At 39.7% G+C, this 22,909-nt stretch overlaps 1 protein-coding gene across 3 annotated transcripts in view; it reads left to right on the forward strand.

Annotated features, from left to right (window-relative positions):
- C1H16orf96 (chromosome 1 C16orf96 homolog) overlaps positions 1-22,909 on the forward strand; it is a 75,622-nt gene that overhangs the window by 38,115 nt on the left and 14,598 nt on the right. For all 3 annotated transcript variants that reach the window (XM_072607423.1, XM_072607432.1, XM_072607441.1), the window contains exons 10-11: positions 16,024-16,098; positions 17,996-18,160. In XM_072607423.1, coding sequence (XP_072463524.1) covers positions 16,024-16,098; positions 17,996-18,160 — 240 coding nt within the window. The remainder of the gene's footprint in view (positions 1-16,023; positions 16,099-17,995; positions 18,161-22,909) is intronic.

Raw genomic sequence — 22,909 nt, forward strand, 5'->3', positions numbered from 1 at the left:
ACTTAGGGTAATTTGTGAGTGTTAAGGCGAAATAGTTTCATTCAAGTTACCTACTGAGTATTAAGTGATGTAGCAGAAAAATGTGGAATGTCAGGATATCTGGTTTTTTCTTTTTCAATTATTCTAAACTTAGTAACTATCAACAAAAATAGACATTAAAAACCAACAAAAATGAAACATTAAACTGTTCTTTCCAACTTTAAAAAATATATAAATTAACTTTTAATAGGATAGTAACCATAAACACCTTATTTCCTTTCATGTCCCCTTTTATTTATTTTTCTTTATTGTTTTTCTGAATTTATTTTTGCTGGTCTTGAGTTCTTTTTTTTTTAATTTAAGTTTTATTCTCAGTTCCAAGTACTCTCCTTCCCTCCACCCCTTCCCCCACCCATTGAAAAGACAAGAAATATGATACTCATTATACATGTGAAGTCATACAAACCATATTTCCACATGAACCACATTTTGAGAAAAGCAGTCAAGATAAAGAAAATTAAAATATGCTTCAGTCTTCACTCTGAGACCGTCAGTCCTCAGACTGGAGGTGGATAATATTTTATATTGTTAGTCCTTTAGAATTGTTATTCACTGTGTTGATCAATGACCAAGTCTTTCACAGTTGATTATCTTAATATTGCTGTTAATATATATGTATATATATGTATGTGTGTGTACATATGTATATATATAGATATATGTGTGTATACATACATACACATATACATATACATACATACATACACATATATGTCTTGTTCTGCTGGTTCTGCTTACTTCACTTTGCATCAGTTCATCGAAGTCTTCCCAGGTTTTTCTGAAACCATCTTCCTTGTCATTTCTTTCCATCACATTCATATATCATAATTTGTTCAACCACTCCCCAATTGATGGGTATCACCTCAGTTTCCAACTCCTTGCCACCACAAAAAGAGCTACTATAAATATTTTTGTACATGTGGGCCCTTTTCCTTTTTCTTTGATCTCTTTGGGGATATAGACCTAATAGAGCAATTGCTATGGTGTCCTGAGTTCTTGAAGACTTTGTCAGCTCATCGCAGGTTGTATCTTGCTAGAAATGCATCAGTTATGGGCTCATCAGCTGACTCATATACTTTCTGAGAACCAACCTACCTAGGTATAGAGAGGGTCCTTTACTGGTAGACTAGCCACTGGGGAATTAACTCTTGGGCCACTGTGGCAGATGGGTGATGTCTTTTGTCTTTTGATTTGTACATAAATTAAATTTAAGTGAGGCAGAGTTGCATGAAGTCATCAGCCTCACTCTCTTCTCCAGAGTCATCACAGTCCAGTGGCAGGACAGAATCAAAACAGCTGGTGATGGCTCAAGGTACAGTGGATGATCTTGGTGTCTTAGATGTCTGACCAAGTTCTAAGTGCTTCAGAGCTTCAGCTGCCTTCGTGGCTGTTGGAACAAATTGCTCTCATCCACCCATTCCACCAAGGGAAGTCTTCACATGCTTGGGGTAGACATCTCCCTAACTCACCAATAGGTTTGAGACCTTTTGGTTACCTTCAACCTGGTTTAGCAGGTCTGCCAAAACAGTTTACCAGCATGTGGCCTCTGTGTATGCTACAGCTTCTTGGAGCCACAGGTGAGAGTTGGGTGGAACACCAAAAGTGGAAAGCAGTCTAGACAAGGGCTTGGCAGCCTTCACACCAGAGATACTCTTGATTCTTTATGGTTGTCTTGTACCTTCAAAGATGATAGAGCCCCAGAAGAGGATGCTCAAGGTGATACAAATCATGTAATCTTTAATTCAGCTATGATTTTAGCTTCACTGCTAGTGTTCTGAATGTGAGATCCTAGTTAATTGGGCAAACTGCTGGAGGCGATGGATTCAAGTGATATTGACATCCTCCATGGAAATGAAAGAGGAAGGTGTAAGGCCCCTAGATGGTGCCATAATGCATGGAGCAATGAGACTGGAGTCAGGAAGACTTGAGGTCAAATCCAGCCTCAGAACTTACTAGCTATTGTGACTCTCAGCACTGGGGATAACAGTACCTCTCAAGGTAGTTGTGAGGATCAAATGAGATAATATTTGTAAAAAATACTTAGCACCATGCTTGGCACATAGTAGGCACTGTAAAATGCTTATTCCCATCCCTCAGATAATGAAATTTGTCCTTCATTTTTGAAAGAGGATCATGACATCAGGGAAATAATGACATGACTCGCAGTTGACTTTGATTTGAGTAAAGGAGGGCTGTGCAAGGTGACTAGCCTCACTTTCTCCTCCTGAGCCATCTGGGTCCAGTGGCCAGATATTCATCAGGATGACTGGAGATGGCCCAGGATGCAATGGGAGACCCTGGCCCTTTTAAGCTAAGGCCTTTTCAGATTCTCACTTTGAGTGAAGTAATGCCCATTCAGTGAATAGACCTCCTTAAGAAGTGAGTCAAGGGATGGCCCCTTTAATCAAAAAAAAAATCAAACTGGGAGGGGAAGACCCTCAGGGTTGCTGGTCAAAAGAGAAACAGTTACTATTGAAATTCACTCAGATCTGGAAAGGCCCAAAATATAGTCATTAAATGGAGTTTGGGCAGTTACCTATTGTAGTTCAATCTATGAGCTCCAGAGTGAGATGTGTTTAAGGTTTGGTCTCTTAGAAAAGAAAGAAAGAAACAAACAAACAGAAAGGAAGGGAAGAAGGAAAGGAAGAAAAATAGGAAGGAGGGAAGGAAGGAAAGAAAGAAGAAAGGAAGGAAGGAAGGAAGGAAGGAAGGAAGGAAGGAAGGAAGGAAGGAAGGAAGGAAGGAAGGAAGGAAGGAAAGAAAAGAAAAGAAAAGGAAGGAAGAAATCTAACCAGTAAATCCCAAGTTAACTGGGAAGATTACAACCATCATTCCTCTCTTTCTCTCTCTCCTCCTCTCCAAAGGAAGGTAAATTTTGAAGGAAGCTGCTGCTAAATGGAAAGATATTTCCCTATTTGCTGCATACTTTTCCCAACTCTGGGACAGCTAGGTTGTGCAGTAGATAGAGTTCTGGGTCTGGAGTCAGGAAGACTCATCTTCCTGAATTCAAATCTCGCCTCAGACACATACTAGCTGTGTGACCCTGGACAAATCACTTCACCCTGTTTGCTTCAGTTTCTTCAGCTGTAAAATGAGCTGGAGAAGGAAATGGCAAACCACTCCAGTATCTTTGCCAAGAAAACTCCGATCAGGTCACAAAGAGTTGAACACAACCGAACAATAACAGCACCCACAATCTCTCAACTCTGCTTCTGACTCTTCAGCCTTTGTCATTCATCTCACATGCCTTCTCACCTTAGATGCTCCCTCTGTTCCAGTGGCCTTTTCAGTCTAGAACATGCCTCTAATTTGTGACCCCCTTCTCCCCCTGGAGAATTCCTCCTGAAACTTCCATTTTGAGGAAAAACTCACACCTCCATCCTGAATTCTTCTCCTGATGGACCACCATGGCTTCCCAGCACTTTCCCATCCAACTCATCTTCTCTACTTCCCTCTCCTCCCTTTTCAGTTCCCATTTAGGTATTGGCTTCCCTATTAGAATGTAAGCTCCTTAAGAGAAAGAATTGTCTTTCTGTTGATTGTATTTGTACACCTAGTGCCTAACCCAGGGCCTGGAACCTAAGAAAGCACTTATCAAATACTTTTTGATTGACTGTTGGGGATGGCATTCTCATTCCATCAAGCCCCAAAACATTGCCTCCTAAATGAGATCTCTAATCATGCAGAACATTTCAGTTTAACCTAGAAGGCTGATGATGAAGTATGCTTCCCACATCTTGGCAGAGAAATGTTGGACTGCAAGTACCAAATGAAACATACATTTTCAGGCAGAGCCAATGTGTGGATTTGTTTTGAGTGATTATATTTATTTGTTACAAGGAAAGCATTAATTTTTTTGGAGGGGGAGAATTATGGAGATGAGTTGGGGAGGGTAAGTTAGTGACAGTATACCAAAAAAAAAAAAAAAGAAAGAAAAAGAAAGGAATATCAATGGAACTAAAAGAAAAAAAGGTCAGAAGAAAGTGGAAGGAAATTCAGGAGACAGGGTAATGTTGGAATTATCATGTTAAATTTAATATATACTTTTTAAAAGTTATACATTATGGAGATTCATAGCTTTGTATATATTTCTCTTTTTTATATGAGGAAATGTTCATGTTTATTGATGTTTGTCAAGTTCATAGAAATAAAAAAATTATTTAAAGACTTCAGCTTAACTATGTGCAAACAAAAAGCCACATGGATGAAGAATGGCTATTTATCAACTCTGAAATCAAGTTGAATGGCAATCCCATAGAGCTGTCCAAGTACATAAACCTTGGTTGTACATGCAGATAAGCCATGAAGTAGACCCAGAATTGAATAGGAGGAAGAGAGTGGGCTGGATAATTGGGTAAATTGCTCAGTGTTTTTAGAAGTTCTAAGTGACTCCCTGAAACAAAATCCCATCTTTTTAACATTGGTATTCTTCTGATGAAGTCATATGGCTATGAACCATAAAATAGGAATCAAAATTGTAGATAACTCAAAGGTCAATGGAGAGACCCATGGTGGAATTAGAAAGACTTTGGAATATCACAAATGGCAATGAATGTACAAAGAGATATAAAAGATATCCAAGGGGTGTATAATTAGAAAATCTGTGTGATTGGTTGTGAATTAAAAACATAGGCTCTTGAAGAAGACCTCTAATATGCCTAGTGGACTTCTGGAGGAAAATTTCCAGGACAACATGGACAAGAATCACAAAAAATAAAAAGCCATCGATTGGCGATGGCAGTCTACATCATTGGAGGGAGATCACAGATCCATTGAAATCTTTGTTGTTATTTTTCATAGTTAGAGTTATTGTATGTATTACTCTAATCCTGCATTTTTTCTCTGCATCACTATATATTTCTCCATGGATTTACTTGTATTCCTCATACATTATTATAGCAAAAGAACAGTCTGGGGGCAGCTATATGGTGCAGTGGATAGAGCACTGGTCCTGAAATCAAGAGGACCTGAGTTCAAGTCTGGTCTTAGACACTTACTAGCTATGTGATGCTGAACAAACCACTTAACCCTGATCACCTTCTCCACCTAAGAAAAACAAAAAACAAAATAATGGTCTAGTCTTATTTATATACAATAGTTTTATTCAGCCATGCCCTAGTGAATAGTTAGTGAGTCAATAAACGTTTATTAAGTGCCTACCATCCACCAGGCACTGTGTTTAATGCTGGGGCTACAAAATGAGGCAAAAGACAAGGAGCTTACAGTCTAATTGGAAGCAACAAACAAACAAATACGTACAAACAAGCCATATACAGGAACATTTTTGTACAGCTAAGTCTTTTTTTTCCCATCTATCAATAAACACTTAAGGCATAATCCTAGTAGTGGAGTCACCAAGTCAAAGGGTATGTGAGCAGCTCTCATTGTATGCTGTTATGCTGTTTTCCAAAAAAAAAAAAAATGAGGTATTTCAAAGCTCTAACTGCAGTATAACAGTGCGTCTGATGCTCCACAGTCCAGTCAGCATTTAATTTTTAACATTTTAAAGTACCTTGGTCAAATTAATAAGTGTAAATAAGTTGATATCTCCTAGTTGTTTTATTTGTACTTATCCAATTATTACAGTCTGAATGATTTTTCAGGAAGCTGTTGACAATTTATGTTTCTTCTTTTGAGTACTGCTTGTTAATATTCTTTAACCTTTTATTTATTGTGGGATGGATCTTTTGTATGTAAATTTTTATAAAAGAGAAAAGCATTCTGATAAAATAGAGAGGGTGCTGAGCTTGTAGAGAGAGAGACCTAACTGGGGTATGCTGGCAATCGTTTAACAATTGGTTCTCCAAGGACAGATAAAGGGGTATGCACAACATTTTCTCCTTCGCTTTCTTAAGTCCAGACAATCAACAAAATAATAGCTCATGCTTTAAACAACCTTAAAGCATTGGATCAATTGCAGTTATTATTAATTTGGGACAGTTACTTTTAGACTTTGTATTTCAGATTTTTATTAGAAATATTTCTAGTACTTTCTGCCCAATTTGTTTTTCCTTTTTATTGGAAATATATTTGTCATGTGAAGAAGTCTTTTATATTATTTTTTAGTATTTAATATTTTATTTTTCCCAATTACATGTAAAAACAATTTTAATACTCATTTTTTAAAATTTTGAGTTCCAAATTCTCTCTCCCTCCCTTCCCTTCCTCCCCCATTGAGAAAGCAAGCAGTTGTTGTAGGTTATACATGTGCTATCATGTAAAACATATTTCCATATTAGTCATGTTGTGAAAGAAAACACAGACAAAAAAAGCACAAGAAAAATAAAGTAAAAAAAGGTATGCTTCAATCTGCATTCAGTCTCCTTTAGTTCTTTCTGTGGAGATGGATAAGTCATCATAAGTCCTTTGGAATTATCTTGAATCATTGTATTGCTAAGAGTAGCTAAGTCACTCACAGTTGATCATTGTACAATATTGCTGCTACTCTGTACAATGTTTCCCTGGCTCATTTCACTTTGCATTAGTCCATGTTAAGTTTTTCCAGGTTTTTCTGAGAGCATCCTGCTCATCATTGCTTATCGTACAATAGTATTCCGTCAGTATCATATACCAAGACTTGTCCAGCAATTCCCCAATTGATGGGCATCTCCTCAGTTTTCAATTCTTTGCCACCACAAAAAGCTATAAATATTTTTTTTTTACAAATAAGTCTTTTTCCTTTGTTTGTTTTTAATCTCTTTGGAATACAGACCTAGTAGAGGTATTTCTGGGTCAAAGGGAATGAATGGTTTTACAGACCTTTGGACATATTTCAAAATGCTCTACAGAATAGCTGGATCAGTTCACAACTTCACCAACAGTGCATTAGTGTTCCAGTTTTCCCATATCCCTTCCAACATTTGTCTTTTTCCTTTTCTGTCATATTATCAAATCTGATAGGTACGGTACCTCAGAGTTGTTTCAATTCACATTTCTCTAATCAGTAGTGATTTATAGCATCTTTCATATGACTATAGAAAGTTTTGATAACTTCATCTGAAAACTAGCTGTTTATATCCTTTGACCATTTATCAATTGGGGAATGGATCTTATTTTTAGAAATTTGATTCGGTTCTCTATATATTTGAGAAATGAGGCCTTTATCAGAGAAACTTGCTGTAAAAATTTACTGTGTATTTTCCTCCATCCTATTTTCTGTCTATCCTACTCTCTCCTTTTACCCTGTCCATCCTCAAAAGTGCTTTGCTTCTGACTACCTACCGCCCCTCCAATCTATCCTCCCTTCTATTTATTGCCCTCCTTTCTTTTATCCCCTTCTCCTTCTACTTTTCTGTGGGATAAGATAGATTTTTATACCCAACTGAGCAGGCATGCTACTTCTTTTTTGAGCCAGTTCTGATGAGAGTAATGTTTATGCACTTCCCTCCAACTCCCTCATCTTTTCCTCCATTGTAAAAGCTCTTTTGTGCCTCTTTAATGTCAGATAATTTACCCCATTCTGCCCCTCCCTTTCTGCTTCTCCCAGTGCATTCCTCTTTCTCACCCCTTAATTTTATTTTTTTATATAATCATCCCATCGTATTCAACTCATACCTATGCCCTCTCTAAATATAGACTCCTTCTAACAACTCTAATAATGAAAAAGGTTTTAGGAGTAACAAGTATAATTTTTCCACTTGGGTACGTAAACAATTTAACTTTATTGAATCCCTTATGACCCCTCGTTCTTGTTTACCTTTTAATATTTCTCTTGAATCTTGTATTTGAGAGTCATATTTTCTATTCAACTCTGATCTTTTTTCATCAGGAATGCTTGGGAGTCTTTTACTTCATTGAATATCTACGTTTTTCTCCTTAAGGATTATACTCAGTTTTGCTGGGTAGGTGATTCTTGGTTGTAATCCTAACTCCTTTGCCCTCTGGATGTATTCTAAGTCTTCCAATCCTTTAATGTAGAAGTGTAATATTAGTGTAAGGTTAATGGTGGGGGCGCATTAATAGGCCTCAAACACCATATATTAATTTCTCATGAGGCACTGGGTCACGAGGGTCATGCTCTCCAGCCTTGAAACAGGTATATTATACTCTGGGATGAGGTTTTGCTTTGGGGTGTATTATTTTTAACTTTATTTTTCATTTTTAACACAGTTTATAACAGATAAAACAATTCAGACTTTTGGTCAGGTGATACTTCTTTTTAAAGCATTTACCATATGGACTACAAAAGAATTTTTTTTTTAAACATTAACCAACTGAGACACAAATAATATGTATGTTGCTAACTTCACAAGCTCTTGACTAAGAATTAAAGGACCGTAACTTATTGTTGTTGGTCTAAAGTTCTATACCTAATACCTTAATTTTAGACTTAACCTCGGATATTCCCCTACCAATAATCTATAATTTAATAGATCTAGTATTAAGCTTACAAACCTTTTGACTATAGGAAATTGCCACCAAGAGTAGGGACATTGCAGGGATACAATATCTCCCCAACTTCATATCAATTCCAGGCAGGATTAGATTGTCCACTTGCATTCAGTCAGGCTTAAAGTCTGGGGTGTATTTTTTAGAAGAAGGTTTATGTGTCAGATGAGAGACTGGGTAGCCACTAAGAAGCGCCTTTGAAAACCCAGATGTTGATGCTCTCTGTCTGGTAAAGATATATGTACTCTCTATGGTCAGACAGGTGGAAGCCCCATCTGTTGATCTTTCTATTTGTAATTTCTGCTTGTAATTTCTGTTTCTGTTTTCTCTGAAGTTCAGGGAGCTGACTTTTTCCCCTGAACTAAGTGAAGGATATATGTACTTGATTAAAGTTACTTTCCTTTTAGAAAAGCAGATCGAAGAACCTATACAGCAGGCCCTCCTGTGTATGTGGGGGTCATTGCTGTTACAAGAAGTTGCTGAATTTTGAGTTGTGTTATCTTAACTATGACTCCACAGTATTTTAATTGTTCCTTTCTGACTACTTCCAATATTTTCTCCTTGACCTGGACCTCTGAAATTTGGCTATAATATTTTCAGAAGTTTTCATTTTGGGATTTCTTTCAGGAGGTAATCAGTGGATTCTTTCAATTTCTATTTTATCCTTTGGTCCTACAATGTTAGAGTAGGTATCCTTGATAATTTCTTGGTCTAGGCTCTTTTCTTGATCATGGTTTTCAGGTAGTCCAGTAATTCTTAAATGATCTCTCCTAGATCTATTTTCCAGGTCAGTTGTTTTTCCAATGAGATTTCACATTTTTAAAAATTTTTTCAAACTTTTGATTTTGTTTTTATTGTTTCTTGATATATCCTGGAGTTATTAGATTCTACTAATGAACTTTTGTATCTCCCTTTCCATTTGATCAATTCCAATTTTTAAGGAGTTCTTTCCTTCTGTGAATTTTTGTACCTCTTTTTCCATTTGGCTAATTTTGCTTTTTAAAGTATTTTTCCCTTCATTGGATTTTTGTGCCTTTTTTTTCAAAGTAAAGGTCATTTATGGCAAGTAGGAGAAAAGAGTTACAAAACTACAAATGTATGTCCCAGAATGTGATAATCAAAGGAATTTCTTCCTCAGCAATGGTTAGGAAGTATAGAATGATGAGACAATGCCATTCTTCACAGGGTAGATTAAGTTATGGCACTATCCAAGGACTTTCAAAGCTTCAGTATAGCATAGGATATATGCATACGTGTAGATATAGTATAATGTGTGTTCAAATAGAAATATTTAATTTTGGAAACTATCAAAACTTCATTTTGCAATTTTATTTTTCACATCAGAATGTTTTTTTTAATTCTTATTTTCTTATTTTTAGTTTTCCACATTCATTTCCACAAGATTTTCTCCCCATCTCTCTCCTCCCCCCACCTCAAAACACCATGCATTCTGATTACCCTTTCCCCCAATCTGCCTTCCTTTCTATCACACCCCTCCCTTCCCTTATCCCCATCTTCTCTCTTTTCTTGTAGGGCAAGAAAGATTTCTACACCCCATTACCTGTATTTCTTATTTCCCGGTTGCATGCAACAACAATTCTCAACATTCATTCCTAAAACTTTGAGTTCCAACCTCTCTCCCTTCCTCCCTCTCCCAATCCCCACTGAGAAGGCAAGCAATTCAATATAGGCTATCCATGTGTAGTTATGCAAAAGACTTCCATAATAGTCATGTTGTGAAAGACTAAGTATATTTCCCTCTTTCCTGTACTGCTCCCCATTTATTCTATCTCTCTTTTGACCTTTGTCCCTCTCAATGTGTTTACTTCTAATTACTTCTTCCTCCCATTTACCCTCCCTTCTGTCATCCCCCCACACCCCACTTATCCCCTTCTCCTCTACTTTCCTGTAGCATAAGATAGACTTTCTTACCAAATTGAGTGTGCATGTTATTCCCTCCTTAAGCCAAATGTGATGAGAGTGAGCTTCACTTTTTCCTTCTTACCTCCCCCCTTTCCCCTCCATTGAAAAAGCTTTTCTTTGCCTCTTTTATGAGAGATAATTTGCCCCATTCCATTTCTCCCTTTCTCCTCCCAATATATTCCTCTCTCACCCCTTAATTTTATTTCTTTAGATCATCCCTTCCTATTCAACTCATGCTGTGCCCTCTTTCTATATGTATATAATCCCTCCAACTACCCAAATACTGAGAAAAGTCTCAAGAGTTACAAATATTATCTTTCCATGTAGGAATGTAAACAGTTCAACTTTAGTAAGTCCCTTATTATTTCTCTTTCCTGTTTACCTTTTCATGCTTCTCTTGATTCTTGTGTTTGAAAGTCAAATTTTCTATTCAGCTCTAATCTTTTCATCAGGAATGCTTGAAAGTCCTCTATTTCCTTGAATGACCATTTTTTCCCCTGAAGTATTATACTCAGTTTTGCTGGGTAGCTGATTCTTGGCTTGAATCCTAGTTCCTTTGACTTCTGGAATATCATATTCCAAGCCCTTTGATCCCTTGATGTAGAAGTTGCTAGATCTTGTGTTATCCTAATTGTATTTCCACAATACTCGAATTGTTTTCTTTCTGAATGCTTGCAATAATTTGTCCTTGAGCTGGGAACTCTGGAATTTGACTACAATATTCCTAGAAGTTTTCCTTTTGAGATCTCTTCTAGGAGGTGGATTCTTTCAATATTTATTTTACCCTCTGGTTCTAGAATATCAGAGCAGTTTTCCTTGATAATTTCATGAAAGATGATGTTTAGGCTCTTTTTTTGATCATGGCTTTCAGGTAGTCCCATAATTTTTAAGTTGTCTCTTCTGGATCTATTTTCTAGGTCATTGGTTTTTTCAGTGAGATATTTCACATTGTCTTCTACTTTTTCATTCTTTTGGCTTGGTTTTGTAATTTTTTGGTTTCTCATAAAGTCATTACCTTCCACCTGCTCCATTCTAATTTTTAAAGAACTATTTTCTTCAGTGAATTTTTGAACCTCCTTTTCCATTTGGGCTCTTTTGCTTTTTAAACCATTCTTCTCCTCATTGTTTTGTTTTGTTTTGTTTTGTTTTGTTTTGTTTTTTACCTCTTTTGCCCTTTGGGTTAGTCTATTTTTAAAGGTGTTATTTTCTTCAGCATTTTTTGAGTCTCCTTTAGCAAGCTGTTGATTTGCTTTTCATGATTTTCTTGCATCACTCTCATTTCTCTTCCCAATTTTTTCCTCCACCTCTCTTACTTGATTTTCAAAATCTTTTTTTGAGCTTTTCCATGACCTGAGACCAATGCATATTTTTTTTTGGAGGTTTTGGATGTAGAAGTCTTGAGTTTGATGTCTTTCTCTGAGGGTATACTTTGTTCTTCCTCCTCTGAAAGGATGGAAGAAAATACCTGTTCACCATGAAAGTAACCTTCTATAGTCTTAGTTTTTTCCCCCTTTTTGGGGCATTTTCCCAGCCAGTTACTTGACTTTTGAGTCCTTTGTCAAGTTCAGGATATACTCTAGGGATCTGTAAGTTCTCAGTTCCTTCAAGGTAGCACAATCAAGGGAGAGGAGTTTTCTCCTCTCCTGGCCTGTGCTCTGGGCAACCACAAGTACTCCTTTCTACCCAGAATCTGTGAGTAGAATTCCTTCTCCAGAGCCTTGACTAGCTCCACCACACCAATGCTCCTCTTCACCCCAGGACCTCCACTCAGAACTGAGACCAAGATCAGTCTTGGTCAATTCCCCTAAGGTCTTTAGATGGAGGGCTCCAAAAGTGGAAACTGCTGCTGCCCTGGGATTGGGGTTAGGGCCAGACTGAGTTCCCTTCTCACTCAGGTGAAAGAGCTTTCTCACTGACCTTTGAAGCTATCTTTGGCGTTTACAGGTTGAGAAATCTGGAGGATTCCATGCCCTGAAGCCTTCTCCAGTCCTGTCTGGGCAGAGCCAGGTGGCTAAGGCTGGGCTGTACTCCACTCCAAGCCTGGTGCAATAGACCTTTTCTGTCAGTCTTCCAGGCTGCCTTGGGCTGGAAATCTCTTTCACTCTATCGTTTTGTGGCTTCTGCTGCTCTAGAATTTGTTTAGAGCCATTTTTTACAGGTATTTTATGGGTTATAGGGGTAGAGCTAGAGCATGTCTGTCCTTCTACTCCACCATCTTGGCTCATCTCCCCCCTCCCTTTTTTTTTTTTTTAACAATTTGGACTATTTTGCTTTTTTAAAGTGTTATTTTTTTCAGTATTTTTTGCACTTCCTTACTAAGCTGCTGACTCTTTTTTTCATGATTTTCTTGCATCACTATGAGTTCAAAGCATCAAAACTACAAGTCATGCCAGACTTTCTAAAAATAAGCTACTTCTTTGATAGGTTCATAGCTTGGGCTGTCCCTATGAGCCAAGGGGGAAGGGGAAGAAAATAAGCATTTATTAAGTGCCTACTCTGTATGTGGCAGGCATCTTATGAAGGCAGATAAAGGCAGACTTGCCCAGAGTCATCCAGGTAGTAAGTGTTTGAGGTCAGATTTGAACTCAGGTCTTCCTGACTCCAGGGTCATGTTCTATCCACTGTACTATCTCAGCTCCAGGTGTTAGCTTTTTCAACCACACAGATATTGCAATCAGAATCAGGAGCATCTATATTAGCTTTGTAGTATCTGTGAATTTAATGAGCATGCCAGCCATGTCCTTATCTGATTCAGTTGTTGTTCTGCCATTTTTTCAGTCACATCGAACACTTTGTGACCCCAAAGATACTGGTGTGGTTTGCCATTTCCTTCTCTGATGTGTCTTATGGATGAGAAACTCAGGCAGATAGGACTAAATGACTTGCCCAGGGTCACACAGCTAGTAAATGTCTGAGGCCAGATCCGGACTTAAGAAGATGAATCTTCCTGGCTTCAGAAGTGAAACTCTATCCACTGCACCACCTAGCTGCCCAAGTCACTGATAAAAATGTTAATAGCAAAAGACCAAGCGTAGATCCCTGGATAGTTCAGGAGAGCCTTCTTGTCATGCTGGTGTTGAACCATTCACAAGTACTCTGAATCTAGTCATCCAACCACTTATGAATCTATTTTAATTATAGTACCATTTAAACATATCTTTCCAACTTTTCTACTGAAGAATATGATGCTTTATCAAATACTTTGCTAAAAAATCTAGACAAACTATCCCCAAAACATTCACCTTATCTAAAAATTTAGTAATCCCATCAAAAAAGAAAATGAAGTTAGTTTTTCAAGACCTCTTCCTGATGGTGTTCCTGTGATCACCACTGCCCTTCCTAGATATTTGCCAAGCATTTAATGATCTGCTCTAGAATATTCCCAGGAATTGCAATCTAGCTAGCCAATCTAATGCTTGTAGCCTCTGTTCTCTTCCCTTTTTTGGACATCATTACAACATTTGCCCCTCTTTGGTCTTGTGGCATCTTTCCCACTTTCCATTATCTTTTAAATATCATTAACAGTGGTTCAACAATCACATCTGCCAGTCCTTTCAGGACTCAAGTATATAGATTATCTGGGACTGGTGACTTGACTTCATCAAAGACAGCCAAGTGCTCCCTAAGTGTCTCCTTAGTTATCTTGAGACATGGGAAAGACTATAGTTAAAAAAGGTCAGGGCCAACCACTGCATCCTGGGCCATCACCAGGCATCCTGACCTATGTCTTGCCACTGGACTATGATGACTCTGGAGGAGAGTGAGGCTGATGACTTTGCACAGCCCTACCTCACTTAAGTCTAATTCACTTGTAATTCAAGACTTCATCTTCCTAAGGTCATTGATCATCTTTGAGAACAAAGGATGAATGGCAATGGTTATCTTAGTTATCAACTCTATAGTAGTCATCTGATATTTCCAGAGTAAAATTTATTCTCCTTAGCAGGGAAAACAGAAACAGTGAAAACAACTCTGCCTTCTGTTAGTTATCATCCCCTCAAGCCCTTCTTTGAATCTCCTTTCTCTCTCAATATAGCAAAAAAACATGCCCTGACTAAAATGGTACAAATTGTCTCTAGGAGGTTTGGTCCTCTCAAGCAACAACTCCTAAGGAACTACAAATTAGCTCTGAGGTCATCCTCAGGCCCAAAGCCTCTAGAAAGGCTAGGCTTTGGAAATTCAAATAGACCCTTATGCCTATAACAGAACAACTGGGGGTCCTCAGGCAGAGGATGACCCAAAGATAGTCCATATCAGAGCCACTGCTGATGGTGGCAGCCCCTCAGGGTCTCTTCCATTTTGAACTGTGTCCCTAGTTTTGCAAAGGTGAACTTGCCTTACTTCTATAGCTAATCAAATGATTATTGAACTTTGTTACATTGATGTTGCCTCTTTCAAACATAAAATCATAGGTTTCAAGCTAGAAAGAAGGGTTCTTGGAAGTCATGAAGTCCTTTTACAATTGAAGCATAGAGAGGTTAAGTCACCTGCCCATTGTCACACATCTATTAAGTGTCTGAGGTGGGATCTGAACTCAGTCTTTCTAGCTCCAGGTATAGTGCTCTATCCACTGTGCCACCTAACTTCCATCCTAATATATCTCTATCAGGTGTTTTTGCTTAACTATTTTTCTTGGTTATAATGAAGGTTTCAGTTTTGAAGTGCGTAGAGGAAATGGAACATTTCAAGAAATGATAAATCAAAACAAAAATCAGCATCAACAAAACATATTTGATTCTGAAATAATATAGCAGCTTCTGATTTGTCCCTGTGACTGGAGCTTGTGTCAGAGTTTTGGCCACTAGTGTCATAGGTAAAGTGGTATAGGTAATAGGTAAACTCTTAGGAGGTAAAGACAACTTTGTTGAACTTCTCCAAGAAGCAATGCAGTTGCAGGAAACACCTCCCATTGGGTAGCCAAAACTGCCTCATTCTTGAGAGAGGACTCCTGTCCTCTCTTTCCTCTTTGCCCACAAGTGTCCATTTCTCAGGATTGCTGTTTAGTGGCCTGGACTCAGGGAAAGAAGTATAAAAGAGGTAGCTAGAGATCTGGGGGTCTAGTCATAAGGGCTCACCTAGGCAAGTACATATTTCTGAAGCTCATGTTGCTGAGGTGAGGGAAAGAAACATGAACCTTACTGGAAGTCACATGGAGAGCTAGCAGAGTCCCCAAAGGCTTCCTCAAGAGAGGGAAGAGCCTTTGTCTTTGATTCTTGTACAACCTACTGAAGGGGCAACTCTTTCTGGCTCAGTCACCAATCATGTTTGGCACAATTCTTCCCACTTCTGCCCCATTCCCCATTTACAGGAACAATAAAGCCAACCAGGAGCCATTTTGTCCCCTTGCCCTTTAGCAAGGAGCCAGATTGCCTCCTCCATGGGATCTCCAATGTTACAGAATGAACAAATAAATGGATGAATGAATGAATGACTTCCAGGACTCCTCACTCTCTTGACAGTAGCTAGGGCCTACTTACTATTCTGAGATTAGAGTTGCTATGAGAGTTTTTTCCCATCCAAAATCAAAGCAAGAAGTAGCCCTTCTCCCATTCCTCTTCCACCTTATAAGTGTTGCTTTTGGGATCTGGGGACCATGAGCCCTTTGAGTCCAAATCTTTAATAACCCTCTAAAGTTTCTCAAAAAGAATAACCTGCTCTTTCCTTTGAAATTAGGGTCTCAAAATGGTGGTGAAACAACTAGAAATGAGAAAGGCAGATAAAAGTCGGATGGAAGAACAAATGAAAGAGGTGAGCAGGTGATGATACTCTCCCCACCAAGCCCACCCTTCCCTACCTTGAGGTCTGTACCTAAAAAGAGAGGCAACCCTACTCTCTGAGTTAAATAGAATGATGATAACATCCAGGAGATAGGAGATAGAGGGTGAGTTGTCTTCTCTCCCCCCCCCCCCAAATATAGAAAGGTTGGAAGAAAATGGTTTCTGTTGTTTTGTTTTTGTGTTTTGCTCAATAGATTTAAACACTATTCATAGCTAATGCAAATTAATTCTGTACATTCCTTCGTGGAAAGCCTGCTTTCACAGATACTGTTCTGAGACTATACTGCTTTTTAGCAAGTTGACGTTGGAAGTATTTCTAGCACTTCTTAAACTGTGGGCCTTGACCTTGAGACCCACAGTTTAAGAGGTGCTGAAGGGGTCTCTAGTAGAAAAAGTTTAAGAAGCTCTGATTTAGAGTGGGTTTCCTCTAATGAGCAAAGTACTGTAACTGAATTCTTTTTGTCCCCCCTACCTCCCTTCAGGTCAGGGATCTCAATATCCCATCCCCTACCCCCAGATCCTGAAGACCTGGGATATAGAAGTAAGCCTAGAGGTCTAACTTCACTGCAGTCTAGTCCAGTCTTTCCCAAACTGAGGACAGCAGACCCCCACTTCATTTTTACTTGTCATATAGGTCTGCAGTTGTGAGAAAGAAGCAGGATGCTATAGCCAGTTTACCTAAAAGTGATTGTCTTAAAAACCATTTCACTTGATAATTCACTGAACCTTGAAGTATTTTTTGCATTATTGGTTGGTGTGTTTTCGTTTTCAGTTTTCATTTATTAAGTATCCAGCTTTGAGGTCATTTCTGCTTGGTCTCGGATGTCTTTTAAGTTTCACCTGAATTTTGACCACTTAATGGATTATTTAGCTAAGAAAAAATGTTTAAACATTAGAAACATCAAAGCAGGAAATTCCATTCAGTCCTTAAGGTTCAGTTCTAAGAGGTATAAGCTGATAAAACTAGGACATAAACAAAGTCAGAGCATAATCCAGGCCGGCACTGGGTCATAGTGGGGTGGTCAGAACTGGTTAAGCAGGGTCACAGTCAACAAATACAGTCAAGGTCTGGTAGGTAGGCATGGAATTCTGGGTGAGAGAAACTACTTTCAGGGCAGTCTCTTTCAGATAGGGTCTAGGTGTGGCTTTAGTGCAAGTTTTCAGCACACTGATAATGTCCTGAGTATTTTTTAAGTGCAAGAATACTTAAAGCAGGTAAGATATTTCAAAAAACACAAATAAGGAAGCCACAATGCTTAGGAGGCTAAGAACCATGTTATCACATATGTAGCTTGACAAATCATGTTTATGTTAGAAGCAGTAGGTAAATTTATTATTATGCAGATTGGGTTTGGTAGATTGATTTTAGGTGATTTGATTTTCATCAGTTTACTGGCTTTACATGAAGTAGCCTAGGTCTATTCCCATGATCTCTAATGGCTCTCTGAATGTGCACAAGCAATCTGGTTTGGGTTTTTTTGCTTCTCTGTTTTTTGAGTAACACTATGGTGGCTCTAAAAGCAGCATGTCCCAACTCTCAGGTTTCTTCACTCCCCTTTGCCAGTTTGTGACTAGGAGAGTGGACTTGGAAGAGATTATGTTGGAGAGAAAACTGTGGATGTGTGTGTATTTGTGTCTGAGTGTATCAGTATGTGCTATGTTGGGCCTGAAAGGGAAGGAAAGACAAATGACTGGATTGGGATGGGGTGAGAAAAGCACTTCAGTGTATTTTAGAGAGTTTTTTGGTCCCCCACAAGCTGCAACAAGTTGGAAAGCATGGTTTAATCCCTCTGCCTTAATAGATGGGTCAACCCATCTCTCCTTTCTTCCACTATTGCACAACCTCTCTAATATTTCTCTGTCACCAGAAAGCAGACAAGAGTGCCCTGGCCTTCAAAGCAAGCCGGGCTGACTTGGAATTTGCAACAGTTCAGTTAAATGACATGATGCATGACATGCTGCAGAAGATGTCTGTCCATGAACAGGATTGGCAGAAGGTGCTGGAGAAGCTTTTCCTTGATGTGGACTCCAAGGTTAGAGACTTTTTCTTGGGGGGTGGGGAAAGCAAACAAACCCTATAGACGTCATCCAAGACACCTAAGCTTCACCCCAGGAGAAGCTGATGTTGTGCCTTTTCCAGGCAGCTAACCAACCAACAGTGTGCCAGGAAAACTGAATTCTTTCCCCTCATCAGGCACTTATATCAGGAGACATCAGAGGCTATAGGAGAAACTGGATCAGGGTTTGAGGGTGCATTGGGGCTGGCCCGGACAGGCTGGGGAGAGCCGATTGTTCAATTTTTGTGTGTAAGCATCTTTACAACTTGGAAATTGACAAACTGTTGATTCACTAGACTTAGGACAGTAATAGAGAAAATGTGAATAATGCAGATTAAAATTAAAAGCGTATCATGTGAAACACCCCCCACCCCCCAAGCTGGTTTTTAAATATTTACCACTGGTTAGGGTGAGTTATGATAACCATAAAAGTGAGGAGAACACAAATCATAGTGCCAGTCCCAACAGTAGGCACAATGAAAAGAACACCGATCCACCTTAATACTAGTGCCTTCCACTTGAAATTATCTCCAGTTTATTCTGTATATAGCTTGCTTGTTCATAGGTTTGTCTGTTGTCTCTCCCATTAGAGTGTGAGCTCCAGGGACTGTTTCTTTGTGTCCCAGCACTTAGCAAAGTGCTTGGCACATAGCAGGAGCTTAATAAATGCTTATTGACTGACTAAGAGTATTAGAACCGGATCCTAGTACTGGCTATGCCACCAGCTAGCTGTGTGACCTTGGATCAGTAATGTCATCTTCTCTGCTTCATTTTCTTCATCTGTAAACTGAGGGGATTGGACTAGTTGCAGACCATTTCTGATTCTAAAGTTCTATGAGTTATGACCCCCTCCCCCGCTTCCCCACCTCAATATCTCATAGGATTTTATAGCTGGAGAAGGCCTTAGAAGTCATCCAGTCTGACCTGATCATATGAGAGATGAGGAGAATGAGGCCCAGAGAAATGGTTCTTGGAGTAGTTAAGCTAAATGATAGATTGTGGATGTGGAGCAGAAGATTTCAGCAAATGAACAGCTCTGGGCAGAAGGTGTGAGAAGTTTTTTCCTCCCCTTCTCAAAAATCTCCAATGACTCCCTTATCATCCTAGGGAGAAAACTCAAACGTCTCAGCCTAGCGTTTAGAGACCCTCCCATTCTGGCTCCCCTGACCTTTCCATACTTATTTCATGTTACTTAGTCCCCTTTATCTACTCTAAGTTCCAGCCAAACAGGACCACCAGACATTCTCTGAACTTGGTCTTCCCTACGGCACCCCCTTGCTTTCCCACAGTGGCCAGCTGTCCACCGCATCTATACTTGTTCATCATCCCTCAGACTCCTGGTCTGTTTCCAAGGCTCAGCTATAGAGCCGTCTCATCTTCTCCCAGATTCAGCTTTTCATCTTGGGAACATTCTTTCCTTTGCAGTTCACAGACCACATATTTTTTCCCTCTTCAAATGACTTTGTATGGACTTTCCTGTGCTGCCCCATTGGGAATGTAAGCTCCTTGAAGGCCAGGCATGATTTGTCATTGTGTCCTTAGAGCCTAGCAGATAAAGGGCATTTGATAAACGTTGGTTGAATTCAGAGGACTTCCTCTGGGTCACATGCCAAATTAATGCCTTGCCCAGGTGCATAGCATATGACTATCAAACAACCTTTTGTGTTAAACTTTGCTCTTTATCCTCAGTCTTCCTTAAAATGGAGATAGATAATTCCTAGGAAGGGTATTGGAGTCAGTCCCTATTATCTTAGCGTGTATTAGTTTATGGTCTCTTCTCCCTTATAGAAGGTGGGGAAAAGAGGAAGGATAAATGCAAATCAGGTTAAAAGGTAATATGAAATAAAAGCAAGAATTATAGATATATATGTATGTATAACAATAATTGTAACTAACATTTATATAGTGTTTACTATGTCCCAGGCACTGTGGTAAGCCCTATACAATTATTAACTCATTTGGTCCTCACAAGAACCTTGGAAAAAAGATGCTAATTATTATCTCCGTTTTACAGATAAGTAAACTGAGGCAAAAAGAGGTAGTGACTTGCCCAAGGCCACACAACTAATAAAGGGCAGCTAAGTGGAGAAGTAGATAGAGAACCAGACTTGGAGTCAGGAAAGCTCATTTTCCTGAGTTCAAATAATGCTAGTCAAGTCACTTAACCCTGTTTGCCTCAGTTTCCTCTACTGTAAATGAGTTGGAGAAGGAAATGGCAAATCACTTCAGTATCTCTGCCAAGAAAACCCCAAATGGGATCATGAAGAGTTGGACATGATTGAAACAATGAAGCAGCAACAACAAAGCAAGTTGTTTGAGGCTGGATTTGAACTCAAGTCTTCCTGACTCCAGGCTCAGCACTCCATCCACTTTACTCTGTGTATCTGAGTCATCTTCTAAGAGCAAAATACAATTTAGGAAAGACTCATTTCTGTCTTTGTGTCCCTGGTGTTTATCAAAGTTCTTAGGGGCAGTGGAACCAAGATGGCAGAGTGAGAGCGTGTACTCACCTAAGCTCTAGGACAAACTCCTTCAGATACCTCTAAAAAGAGAATCTGAATAAATTCTAAAGTGGCAGAATACAGTAGGAGAAAGAGTGTGGCAGATTTCCAACCCAGGACAGACTGGAAGGTTGACAGAAAGGATCTGTTGCATGGGGCTGGAGGAGTGCACAGCACACAGGTTGTACCAGCAAGGACCCCGCCGCAGCAAAGCTGAGCAGGAAGCCCTGGGAGGTCTGAAGTAGAGGCAGCACTGCAGATTCTCAAACATATCAGCTCAGGACAGCAGTCCAGTGGAGGTGAACAAGAGAGAACTGCAGAACCCCAGGTAACTGCAGCCTCTCTTGAGACTATCAGCCTCCTAAATTTCTGTATGTCACCTACTTGAACTTCTGGGATCCAAGATGGTGGAGTGATCAGTAAATGTTATTCCCTCTACCCCCTGTTGACCTTGAAAAACCCAGAGAATATTTCCCCAGGAAAAATCCTGGAACAGCTGAAAGGGTAAACTTAGCCCTAGAGGCTAGGAAAATCGCAAAGGGGGGGGTCGTCCCTCTTGCTGTGGCTGAAGGGTACAAGACAGAGCTGTCCCAGACAGCCCTACCACAGCAAACCTAGAGGAGATCCTGAGCCCCAAGGGGTGGAGCTCCGCAATTGCTGACACCAGGAGCCCAGGTGTGCCTCAGAACCCCAGGGAAATTGGGAAGACACAAGTGCAGATGGGTTCACAAACCACTGAGCTTGCCTATGCAGCAGAGGAGACCTCCTGTGGCCAGACCACCCCTTCCCCACACTTAATACAACTAGCTCCAGTTTAACTCAGGGGAAATCCAGAATGACTTCACCTGGCTCCTGCTTTGGCACACCAGCCAACTCAGCACCAGGTAAGCTACAGCATTTTAACTTCCAACTGAAGGAACCAGTGGCTACAATACACAAAACCTCAAGTTCTAAGTACAAGAACTGTGGAAAAGAGCCCCCTGTGCCCCAGAAGCAGAGATTCACTTTAAAAGCCAGGAAAGGGTGATCATCATGAGCAAGAAGCAAAGCAGAAAAGAAAAAACCATAGAATCTTTCTATGGGGACAAGGAACAAAGCACGAATGCCAAAGACATCAGCATTGAGACTGTACTCCCACCTGAAACTTCAGAAGGGAATATGAACTGGTCTCGAGTCCAAAGAGCATTCTTGGAAGAGCTCAAGAAGGATTTTAAAAGTCAAATTAGAGATATAGAAGAAAAACTGGCCAATGACTTTAAAAATATGAAAAAAAAATTCACTGAAGAGAACAGCTCCTTAAAAAGGAAAATTGGACAAATGAAAAAGGAAGTACAAAGTTGTTAGGGGCAGCTAGGTGAGGCAGTGAATAGAGCACTGGGCCCTAGAGTCAGGGGACCTGAGTTCAAAGCAGCTTCAGACATTTGACACTGACTAGCTATGTGACCTTGGGCAAGTCACTTAATCCAGATTGCCTCATTGCCCCCACCCCTTAAAAAAAAACAAAGCAAAGTTCCTGGCATACAGTAGATGCTCAATAAGTACTTGTTGATTAACTGAATCATGAATCCAGCTCCTGTGCACAAATGGGATATTTGTCACAGTCAGGAGTGGAGAAGGAATCCCTCAAGAAGAAAGGTTGGCAGAGGAATCTGTCAGGAAACCCTGGGGCCCCTTCCTTGACATTGGCACCAGCCAGAACCTGCTCAGTACCTCTCTAGTCCATTTTATTCCCCATCTAATAGGATAACTAATAAGAGTGTGTACTGTGCTGGGCTGGTGTGGGGGAGGAGAGAGGAAATATTCTTCTTAACTTTCCAAGTATTTGTTTAGCAATGTCCTTGCTTTTCCTCCTTCTGTACCTGCTTGGATGTGGTATGTCTGAGGCAAGCCCCATCTGTCATGTCTGGCAGGGACACAAGGCTGCTGTTACTTAGTTACTCAAATGAAGGGGGAGGTGGGGTGTGCGGAAAATTTAGTGGGAAGCTTTTTAGTTCTAACTACTCCAGATAGCAGATAAGAAATATGTCCAGATCTAAGCGTCTTAAACAGGGACAGAATTCAAATTAATTTAGATGATTTAATGACCACTGCTATGTGCTGAACATTGGACTAGGCCAAGGGGGAAACACTCCTTGGAGTGGAGGACATGGAAGGCCCTCCGCAATCTGACACCAAGCTATCCTTGCACCTTTATCTTACTCTACTTCCTGTCCCACCCAACTAG

Source organism: Notamacropus eugenii, chromosome 1 (genome assembly GCF_028372415.1).
Source record: "Notamacropus eugenii isolate mMacEug1 chromosome 1, mMacEug1.pri_v2, whole genome shotgun sequence".
In the NCBI taxonomy this organism is placed as follows: Eukaryota; Metazoa; Chordata; class Mammalia; order Diprotodontia; family Macropodidae; genus Notamacropus; species Notamacropus eugenii.